General features: G+C 37.7%; 1 protein-coding gene across 2 annotated transcripts; it reads left to right on the top strand.

Moving 5' to 3' along the window:
• The first annotated feature begins 5 nt into the window (after nucleotides 1-5).
• Nucleotides 6-11,180, top strand: LOC139961855 (lysyl oxidase homolog 3A-like). Of its 2 annotated transcripts, none has more exons than XM_071961453.1 (5): nucleotides 6-161; nucleotides 2,045-2,228; nucleotides 2,748-3,077; nucleotides 4,994-5,413; nucleotides 6,831-11,180. In XM_071961453.1, exons 2-5 carry the CDS (start codon nucleotides 2,099-2,101, stop codon nucleotides 7,190-7,192), a joined length of 1,242 nt encoding a protein of 413 aa, XP_071817554.1. In that variant the 5' UTR covers nucleotides 6-161; nucleotides 2,045-2,098; the 3' UTR covers nucleotides 7,193-11,180. The 2 variants fall into 2 exon arrangements, with proteins under 2 accessions (XP_071817554.1, XP_071817564.1); XM_071961463.1 differs by having other exon boundaries at nucleotides 23-146.
• The last annotated feature ends 444 nt before the right edge of the window (nucleotides 11,181-11,624 follow it).

Here is an 11,624-nt window from a genome sequence, read left to right on the forward strand (position 1 = left end):
ATTGAATGAATTCAATCAGCTGATAACAGGGCACTGTACTGTACAATACATGCAATTATAAACTCGTTGGTCGTACGATGTTCGATTTAAACTCTTTGTCTTAGCATGTCATGTCCGATCCAAATCTATTTGGCGTACAACGCAATGTGCGTAAATCACAGGTTTGTGAATGTTATCAAATTTTTTCCTAGGTGCATAAGTTAGGTGACTCGAATATAAGTTTCATTGTTGATATCGCTAGAAATAAGTGATTCATCCTAGCCTACTTTCCTGTCAGGTGAGGATATCGATCTGGGGACCTGGCACCTTGACCACATTTATGATTTAGGCTTAGGTTAGGTCTAGGGATCTTAATGTAGGCCTAGTGTTACAGATTTACACCACGTAATGCAAATGTGCACAGTAAAGTATATTGACGCTAGCTTAGTTGACTGCACGACGGGGGTATAACTCGATCGAAGAGCATCCATGCAGCGATAGGGTTTATACTCCCCCTAGGATGAAAGCTCTTTACAACTTATAATATATTAATCTGCCGGTGAGTTTACCGTGCATTATCCATAGGTTAATGCACGGTCAGCTGATGACAAGGGGCCAATCAGATTTGGGATTTTTTTTACAAGTATGAATGAAGGCCAATTAAGATTGCAAATGCAACAAAGTTTAAGCACTCAGTCTAGTTCTGTTGACATAGGTGCATTTTGTGTCCAAGATGTCTGTTTCTGAGCATTTTCTCAAAGTGTTTTGTTAGGCTCTAGAGGCCCAACGATGCAAATATGTTATCCTGACAGACGACGGAGTGTTAAATTAATTCGGGTAGTCACAAATTGACCATTTTTATTATCAACTGCTTTGGCTGATTTCATGAGGCCCATATACTGTAGTTTTTTGGGTATTTAGTCTAAGCTAATATGAGTATTAAGAAACCAAGCCTTGGTGGTTTTAAGATAACTGCCACGATTGCAGACACTCTGTGAAAACAATACTCTATTTGTATATATCAAGAAAAAGGCAAAGAAAATTTCAGGGAACTGAATCTAAAAACTACTGGAGCAATAAGCATCAGATAATTCAAAGTAATTTCTTTGAAGTTAAAATGGAAACAGATTAAAATAATCCAACATCGATTAAAACTAATCCGATTTTCTAATATATACTTCTGCTAATCCAGTAGAAACCTATTTCAAACAAAAGTAAGTTGCATTGACTTAACTGCCATGCCTCATGCCGACACTATCTCTCAATCATAAAAAGTTTCAATTGTTGCTAGTCCTTGTCACTTTTGGTGATCAAGCACTGAAGAAGAGCTATAGTTTTGCACAAAGCTTTGCAAAATCTACCTATTAGCTGTTTTAATTCCCATCACTCACTACAGTACATTATTTTCTTTATCTGAGGAGAGGAAGGCCAGTCCTTGTGGCCTGGGGAAGTGGCCTAAGTTGAGAAGACTGCCCTCTGTGGGAGAGATTGTTTATCGTACAGCAGTACCTACATAAACTTGAACCCATATTCTGTTTGAAATCTTGTGTGAAGAATCAAATCATTCACAACTCACACACCAAGACTTATCACTGTGAGCTTTCAAAAGCTTGCATAGAGCAGTATGCCTCGTAAAAAGCAATATATGGCTTGTAAGGTCAGAATGGTTGGCACGCTGTTAGTATAGAAAATTTGCCTTTCTGTGCTCAAATATAGCTAGTTGACCAAATCACTGGCAAGAAAGTTTTTCCAAACGTTTGTATTTATTTCAGCTTTGTTGGAACCAGGTAAATATTTTGAACACTTCAATTTCTTTTGAACATCGACTTGGACATATAATTAGAAAACCTATTGTCATGTGATTTAATATCATAAGTGCACATAACAACAGAATTAGAAAAAGTATAATGGTGTAAGAATATCTACAAATTGTAGGAATTTGAGAGAATTAAATGGATGCCAATTTATCTTTTATAGTTAAGATCATTTATATACATGTCTAAAATACAAGATATCAGCACTGCTGATATATACCAATAGTTTGTTTTTACTCTTTTTTTCACAGATTTTGAAGTTTCGCTGAAGTTAAACTAGAAATTTGCTACCAACATCAAAGGAAATGATATCTTTTTACTATTCCCCAGTTCAGTCAGGTTGCATGAGGTTTTCTCAAGCTTTTTTACTGTTCATTGTACTTGTCAGTAAAATTTCTCTCTGTTTATCTCAAGGACGTGGCCAGGACTTGGAAGGTTTGTTGTTTCAATGATCGTACACATCTTAATATTATTAATAAAGAATGATTTTAGCCTTTTTTTCTACCAATTTCCCCCCCAACAAAAATACAGAAATGCATAATTCATGAATAGAAAATTGATTGAGACTTTTACAAAAGTTTGGAATAAAACTGCAGTTATGGAGTCTACTTGGGAAACAGGTTTCACCTACCAAAATGGAAGTCTATGCAATTCAAACTCTTTGATGTAATAGACAGCATAGCAAAAATCGAAAAAAAATTCCTTCAGTTGCTAAACAATTGCAAACATGCATACCAGGTACGAAAATTGTTTTTTTTTTCCTTTAAATCTTACATGGTTCACAAGAAATGTAGAGTTTAGTTCAATTTAATCTTGCAACATGGTTCCAAAATGTTTACACTTTTCCCCTTTCTTCACCTCTCCAACTAATTTAAGCCACATTTTTTTTTGAATTTGTTTTAAAGATAGTATGGTCACTTCCCAATCAATCACCCAGTTCTTTTCTGTTTGCAGTGAACGTCCGTTTTGCCAACCGTACACAGATTCCCGGGCAGCAAACTCCTACTATTGTGGAGGTGTCCATCGGTGACAATGGTACGTGGGTCAAAGTTCAGACAAACGGCAGAGACAGGAAGGTCGGCAGTGTCATCTGCAGACAGCTGGGTCAGGGACCCGTGTTCAATGCGATTACGGTGATCGCAGACAGCGGTATGAATTATTATACCGTGATTTGTGAAGGAACGGAGGCGTCTCTCAAGGACTGCTTCATCAAGACTAACACCTCCTCTGATTATACACATCCACTTTTCCTGTATGTACAATGCCTGCCCCCTCATGCCCAAGGTATGTGTATCTCCCAAAGTATGTCTTTAATGGAATGCCAGTGTTTAGTTTATATCATGTATTACAAATACCAAGTGCTTAGTTTTTATTTTCAATTTCATGTATGGGTTATGCCCCAAAGATTTTATGATTCCATCAGCAGTGATATCATCTCAAAAGGCTGTTGTTATGGACCACAAATTGCTAATTTAAAAGCAAACTTGTGAGTTCTTAATAGGCCTGAAAAGAAGTTTTGAAGTTACTTTCCATTTGTCAAGTGTGATTGGAATCTACTTCCCAAGAAAACGTAAAATTCATTCAGCACTAATAATGCAATGTGTTACTCACTGTAAGGCTGTACCTACTTTTAATACCTGAAGGTACAATGCCCGGGCTATGCAACTGACCCAACGTAATCTTTAGCTACCAAAATAAATTACAAAACAGAACTTGTAAAGTCAAAGGATGTGACAGAATAATTGAGATGATGACTGCACCTAGTTTGAAGATGACTGCACCTTGTTTGATGACGACTACACCTAGTTTGATGATGACTGCACCTAGTTTGAAGATGACTGCACCTAGTTTGAAGATGACTGCACCTAGTTTGAAGATGACTGCACTGCACCTAGTTTGATGATGAATGCACCTAGTTTGAAGACGACTGCACCTAGTTTGAAGACGACTGCACCTAGTTTGAAGACGACTGCACCTAGTTTGATGACGACTGCACCTAGTTTGATGACGACTGCACCTAGTTTGATGACGACTGCACCTAGTTTGATGATGAATGCACCTAGTTTGATGATGAATGCACCTAGTTTGAAGATGAATGCACCTAGTTTGAAGATGAATGCACCTAGTTTGAAGATGAATGCACCTAGTTTGATGATGACTGCACCTAGTTTGATGATGACTGCACCTAGTTTGATGATGACTGCACCTAGTTTGATGATGACTGCACCTAGTTTGATGATGACTGCACCTAGTTTGAAGATGACTGCACCTAGTTTGAAGATGACTGCACCTAGTTTGATGATGACTGCACCTAGTTTGAAGATGACTGCACCTAGTTTGAAGATGACTGCACCTAGTTTGAAGATGACTGCACCTAGTTTGATGATGACTGCACCTAGTTTGATGATGACTGCACCTAGTTTGAAGATGACTGCACCTAGTTTGAAGATGGCTGCACCTAGTTTGAAGATGACTGCACCTAGTTTGAAGATGACTGCACCTAGTTTGCTTCAATTTCACCATCATGAGCACCAGCAGGGCTACCTATGTTATGAAGATATTCTGTAACACTGTAGTACTTTTATCCAAGCCATGAGAACAATGTTCAATGCTTTGTATTAACTCCTCAATATAAGTGTATCCCTGATAATACACGGCAGTATTATATTAAGAATGATGTTTTCTTTGAAGCTGCCTTCTTAAATAAAACAAATACAAAATGTTCAAATTTGAATTTCTATGTACATAGGATGTGTAAAGTGCATACCTTTTAAAAAAGTTAAATTTTTAGTTTGGTCATGAGTCACTAAAGCCAAATCCTACTCGCCTGCTGATGGTAAATCGGTTCCGGTGTTTTCTTGAGATCATTTTTGGTCAGTTGGTTGATGGTCTGATCTTTGTTAACCTATGAATTTAATCAAGAGATCTATAATTTTCTTTCATCCCAATACAAAGAGCAATCCACAATTTTTTCTCAGATTGGTCGTGGACAAAAGTCAATGTTACGGTTTGAATATTTGAGTCGCTGACGCCAACTAACTCTACTTTGTCAATTCTTTGACAGTCTGATCTCTGTTAACTCATGAGTTTAACCAAGAGATCTGTTTTAGTTGCCTCCCAATACCAAGAAATATTTCCATGTAGTATGCGTTGGAGAATATTTTATTGAAACTTTTGTCATTCTCTTCATTTTTTCACAGAGCTCGAAGTATTTCTCATAAAAGGACAGCAGTATTTAACAGAAGGCGTAGTGTTCATCTACGTCGGTGGCAGTTGGGGTCCTATCTGTGCTCAGGAATACAAGAGCAAGCCTTCACTCTGTGATATCATGTGTCATGAGTTGGGCTACCAGAGGTGCAACGATTGGGTTCATGTTCTCGAAGGCGATGTATTTTCGGAGCCTGTCATTACAGATTTGCAGTGTCGTGACGGTGCGAGGTCATTGCAAGATTGCACCTTTGAGTCCACAAGAAGTTGCCCGCACTCTCCGGGTCAAACTTCGGCGACTGGGGATTATCTGGAAGTTGCCTGCAACGATTGGGACATAACTGGCGATACTTACGGTATCGTTTCTAATTACGAGACGTCTCATTTCTCATATTACAATTACAAAGACGATGGTACGTACCATTTTACAATTTATAAACATGAACTGCCAAAAAAACAAAAAAAAATTGAATATGTATTTGAAGTCAAAAGTGTTTTTGATCTGCAATGAAGAAAGGTCCATAAAATTAGAATCTCCTAGAAATTAGAAACTCAAGGTAAACAGAAAATACAAGCAGTAATAAACTGTTATATAGGAAGATCCCCTCCCCACACCCTCCCCCTCAACCCCCCCCAAATAAAAAAAAGAAGAAGAGAAAGATAAGAACAGACAGGTATGCACAATTTATTTAGTTTGCCTGACACATAAATATTTGAATATTTGATATGTTTTAGTTAACGTGATCTGAGATCGATCAATCACTGGGAGACTTCCACCCCCTCCCCCCAACAATAGCCTTTAATGAGACTTCCACCCCCTCCCCCCACCAATAGCCTTTAATGAGACTTCCACCCCCTCCCCCCACCAATAGCCTTTAATGAGATTTCCACCCCCTCCCCCCACCAATAGCCTTTAATGAGACTTCCACCCCCTCCCCCCACCAATAGCCTTTAATGAGACTTCCACCCCCTCCCCCACCAATAGCCTTTAATGAGACTTCCACCCCCTCCCCCCACCAATAGCCTTTAATGAGACTCCCACCCCCTTCCCCCACCAATAGCCTTTAATGAGACTCCCACCCCCTTCCCCCACCAATAGCCTTTAATGAGACTTCCACCCCCTTCCCCCACCAATAGCCTTTAATGAGACTTCCACCCCCTCCCTCACCTCCCCCCACCTCCCCCCCATCAATAGCCTTTAATGATCGTATAAAGTTGCATTTTACAATTAATAAAATCAAATTAGGACTAATGAAATATCCTTTTAGATCCTCAGGTATACTTTTGACTTCTTTGTAACAGAAATTCCATCTTATAATAATGCATATCTTCTATTTCTTGGCAGAAAAATTTGAAAATATAACTGCTTGGTGAGGGACATATTTACTAGTGTAGTTCCCCCACAGGTTCACCCTTTTTTATGTTCAATGAGGGCAGTATACTTACCAAGTTATCGGTAATCCTTCTTCCAGATTGGCATAGATTTAAGCAGGTGTTGTACAATAGATGCTTTTAAAGCCACATTAATATGTACTCAGTCTATGTCAGTCTATGGAATACACTCAAAAGCACTCTTTCATAGCTGAAAGATCCTGCCAAAAACCATTTTCCACATTATTTTTCATTTGATAAATGAAAACCGGCCGTATCATCAGTCCTGGTTGATGGGTAAAACTAACATAATACGTTGAAGTAGGGAGGAGAAAGATTTTTTTCTGGGGGGGGGGGGGGGCTTTCGATCTTCTACTGGTCAACTTTCACATTGCTGATTTGGCGATTTTGTACAGTTGAGAGAATTTTTTTAAAAATCATGTTTCTGTTCTGTCTCAGTTCCCACAGGAACTCCATCGACCCGGTATACTCCCGCCCTCTATCTGGTGTTGGTGGTCGTCATCACCTTCTGCGGGGTCATGCTGTACATATACCGTAAGAACCAAGTAGACGCACAGAGGGTCTTCACGAATGGATGCGGCCCGAACAGCGGTCCTCAGTCGACAACTCTGCTGCCCTCGACAAACACGATTTCTGAAGCCACCCAGATAAGATATTTACCCCGTGCTGTTACGGACAGTCCGCCCCCACCCTACACTGCCACCCTGGCCGAACAGAGTTATACTCCACCAAAGGACGATGACGATGGCGTGTCTCCCGAACGTGATCCGGAGCTGCCCACCTATGAGGAGGTAGTCTAAACCTGCAGAGATCAAACCTAGCGTTTACAGGAGATGAAAAGGTTGTGAGGTATTTTGGGTGTTTTTGAGAAAACAAACAGTTCCATTAATCAAGCAACTGAGAGGTTTCTAGACCCAAGAAAGAGGCATTATCCATTTTCATCGTTGTATACACCAAAGGATATATCTCAGGTCATTGTTGCTGCTTGGTTGTGTGGAAAAGTTGAACTATACAAGGTAACATGTTGTGTGAAACATATTTCTCGAAAGACTCTTTCAATTAGCTTCTGAAGGAATCTATGCGGTGGCGTGTGCGTACGTGACACTTGCTGGTAAACGCTCTAACTTCAGAAGGATAACTGGTGTATATTTCATATTTAGGTATGTAGGTTTCCTGTAGATAGAACTGGTTTGGGATTGTTGCTGGCAGTGGTCAAAGGTCATTTGAAGTCAGTATAGGTCAAAGTTTGAAAACATTGTTCACACCATACCTCAAGAAGTAGAAGTTGCAGGAAGTTCAAACTTGGGTGTTTTGCTTGCCGTTGGTGAGTAGACGATCTGTAGTGTTTTTCATATCAAGAGAGGCGAAAAAGTGTGATATCATGAGGAAGGTCGCCGTTGCAGTTCTTATGTTTGGCTGTGGATTTCCTGTAATTAGTTCAGCCAAACTATAGGGTTTGTGCTTGGAGGTCAAAGGTCATTTGGGGTCAGCAGTGGGCAAAATGTGAATGTATCAAAAGTGCTATATCTCCAGAATCAGAACTTGAAAGGAGCTCATATATGCATGGTATGAAAGCCTTGTGTATGGTATAGGCTGTACACAATTTGAGGTAGGTCAGAGTTTATTTAAGCTCACCGGGTGTCAAACCTTGAACCACTATGTAAATACGATATTTCCGGCTAGAAAACTGCAGTAGCTGGTTTATATGGCTATGGCTTCTCTATCATGAGTTCAATTATATTTGGTTGAGGGTAAAGGTCATTTCGGTTCAGCAGTGGTTACACTCTGGAAAGTTTAAACATGATATCCTAAGATAGGGAGTTTCATTAGATGTCATATTGGAATATGTCTTTCCTATGGTGAGAACACAAGCCCAGTCATTCTTTGTGAAGGTCAAAAGTTGAGGCCACTAAGAGGGGAATGTTAGAACATTAAAAGCACTGCAGCTGGATAACTTTAATTTCAAGTTGAGACTTCTAATTTGCTTCAAGTCAGTGGTCATTTTTAAATTTGTTAATTTAGTACAACGAAGGCTGTTTCATTATCATGACATGTTATAATACAGACTATGCTGCGATTATGGGAGTGTAATTTATGCTACTACAGCGATATCACATTAAAGAAAGATTTCTTATTCTGATTTTAATAAAGATCATTGTTAATGGTAAATTTGAATGCAACTGAGTATGTAGATGTGGAATTGAATAAGCTAGCTTTATTGGTAGTAAGTAAAGCATAATATTTTTAAAGCCCTGTTGACAGTTAAGAACAGGCGGGTGTCAAACCCAGATGGAGATTCTTGTTAATGTAACATATTATGACATAAATTTTGGGAAAGTTTCATACAATATAGGCAGCTGAAGTAAGAGGGTACAGAACATACCGTAGGATTTACTGTAGGAACATATACTGTAGGAACTGTAGGATACTGTAGGAACATACTCCTGGGATTTAAGCAATATATTACAACGGATTTCTTTATTGTAGTACAACAACATAGGTTCATTGTTATTCAAGAACAAAAGAACAATGTTATTTTAAGACAATAAGGGCTGTTGTAATTGTACAATTTAAACAATATAATACAATAGAAAACAAATTATTTTATGACAAAAATGGCTGTAAGTTATTGTAATGTCTCTTTTTGGGCTATTTTTACAATAACTACTGACATTTCATGACAGTAAACAACAAATAGTTAAGTATGATAGAATTCAGATTTAAATTATCTTTCTCATTTGTCACTACATTTTGTGGAAATGGTTACATACCTGTAAGAGGAGGGTAAATTGGTAACTGATTTGAAATATGCATATTCATGTTTGGGGTACCAAGGTGCAATAAGTATTCAATATTGGATTGAACAGTTTTTTTTAATATCAGGCCATACTGAATTTTTTATGGTGTACACGAGCCTGAGATACAAAACTTCTAGTGCATGATGAGACAATCAAATTACTAATTGAAAACAGTAAATTTTAAGTATCGTTAAAGGGAAAATGAATGATTATCATCATTGGAAGGCAATGGTGGAATAATCAAGAAAAATTGCCCTTGCTTATAAATATTCATGAATCAGGGTTTACATTATGGCACCATTCATAGGTGTATTTTACATTTTCAGCGGTTGGTGGTGCTCATCATTATTTTCTTGGCAGCTGTAAATTTGTGTCTTTTAATTTTTGTCTGATTTTCATTTCACCTATTCGTTAAGAAAGAAACATTTCCGCAAGTATGCGCTTCAGTCAGGTATTTGTACTATGCTTTGGAGCAAGGGTTAAAGGGAATGTCTGAATGGATCTGAGCAAGGGTTAAAGGGAATGTCTGAGTAGATCTGTTACTCTATCGATATATGTTTGGAGTTTATTCCAAAGCAGTGAATGCATTCTAACCAAGTTGCGTGTGTCAGTTTTATGTTGTTTGATATTTGAAAGTTTAGATCATGTCAAATGCTTGATGTAATTTGAGAGAGGTAAATGTGAAGACAAGGGTCATTTTATTTTGAAGCTGAGCTTAACCCTCAAATGTTTGAAAATGTGTCTCTTACAGAGGAAGGCAATGAAAATTGCTGACAGGCTTCCATAGTTTGTAAGACAGCATTGTATTTTAACTATCTCAGATTGGGTTAAAATCTGTTACTGGTGCACTGGGAAAATAGATTTAGGTGTGTTATCAGAGTCTGATGTTCACTCAATAGTGAAACTCTGAGTAACAACTACAAGTGTTCCACTAGTCACAGCTAATTCTCTTCTGGATATATATTAATTTGAAATTGTAGTGAGTTGGAAAATCCAGAACAGTGAAAAAACTTCCAGCCTGCACCGGGATTTGAACCCGGGCCTCGCGCTTTATATGCGGACACCCTATATATCTATATATATAATTGATGTTTTATATATATATATATATATATATACATATACATATATATATATATATATATATATATATATATATATATATATATATATATTGAATAACTACTTGTTAGAGAGGCTGTTAAGTTGCTTGTTATAATTTGCACATGGGTGACCATTATTTGATATTCTAGCATATTTGGGGACAACATTGACGACCACGATACGATTCCACCCAATATTAAGAAAACCTCGTCTCACTCATACAGCTTTGTGTATATTATTTAGTGAAAGTCACTTATTGTAAAAGTCTTGGCCTTTTCCATTGTTTTTTAAGTAAAAGCAGTAATACCAACAAATTATGTTTTGCAATCTGCTAACCAATTTCACACATAACTCAAATTTTCAAAATCAAATTATGCTTGTTTAGATTTACTGTTGAAATGCTGCGAACTTGTGGAATCAAGACCACCGGTATATTCTCCATTGTCTTCCAATATTTCGCCTTCCTGTCTGGAAAACCATCTTGGTTAAGATGATGATCATTTTCGGATATTTCATCAACTGTAAACTAGCAATCCATTAGATCTTCTGAACTCGAAGCTCTTATGGATTTCTGTAATGTTTGTGTTGTACACGGTTTGGTGGTGTGTTGCTATATCATTTTGTATTTCGGAAATCAATTTAGAAAAAACACAAGAAGATGAAGAAGAGAAAGAAAACTAACAACAATTGGTGCTCTTTTTTCATTCTAAACTTGAAATTATTGTTTTTTCAATTGTTTTTACTCTTTCTGTGAATACTGAAATGATTTATACTGCAATTTTGTACATTATTCTTTTACTTTCCCTTTTTTTTTATGGTTTTTAAATAAAAGTTCAGAAAAATGAAGAAAGAAAAAAAAAACCGTGAGTGGCGGAATTTAAAGTTTTGAATCTTTTTATCGCATTATATTCTTGTCTCTTGTCACTTCGAGGCCTACTTTATAAACAAAACAAATATACAGCGTTGCCCGTGTTAATGTTAATTTGGTGTAAGCAAAACTCTGGTTAATTGGGAGACTAATATTAGTGTGGGAAAATGGGGGGGGGGGGGCAGGGCGGGTTCTTAGTATGAGGTGTATGTGTTTTTAACGGATCGTTTTGTTATTCACATATTAATCCATTGGACACAGGATTTAGCCAAAAAATTCAAGACATTGCTATGGGAGGGCGCGGGGAAGGGGTGGGATTGGTTTATATTCCATACTCTACAACTTCAACAACGGACTGGAACTTTGTCAAAGAATAATTGTACTTTTAGCTCTATAGAAATGAAATTGCGCCCTCTTTATACGTACTTTTATCGCCAGAAGTTCCTTTGAAGACAGGAGCAG

The sequence above is a fragment of the Apostichopus japonicus genome, chromosome 3 (genome assembly GCF_037975245.1).
Source record: "Apostichopus japonicus isolate 1M-3 chromosome 3, ASM3797524v1, whole genome shotgun sequence".
NCBI lineage: Eukaryota > Metazoa > Echinodermata > Holothuroidea > Aspidochirotida > Stichopodidae > Apostichopus > Apostichopus japonicus.

Bases quoted from the DNA above. Each gene is read 5' to 3' on its own strand.
- LOC139961855 (XM_071961453.1), top strand. From the start codon at position 2,099: ATGATATCTTTTTACTATTCCCCAGTTCAGTCAGGTTGCATGAGGTTT. The intron at 3,078-4,993 runs GTATGTGTATCT...ATTTTTTCACAG, and splicing joins CCTGCCCCCTCATGCCCAAG to AGCTCGAAGTATTTCTCATA. The intron at 5,414-6,830 runs GTACGTACCATT...GTTCTGTCTCAG, and splicing joins TTACAATTACAAAGACGATG to TTCCCACAGGAACTCCATCG.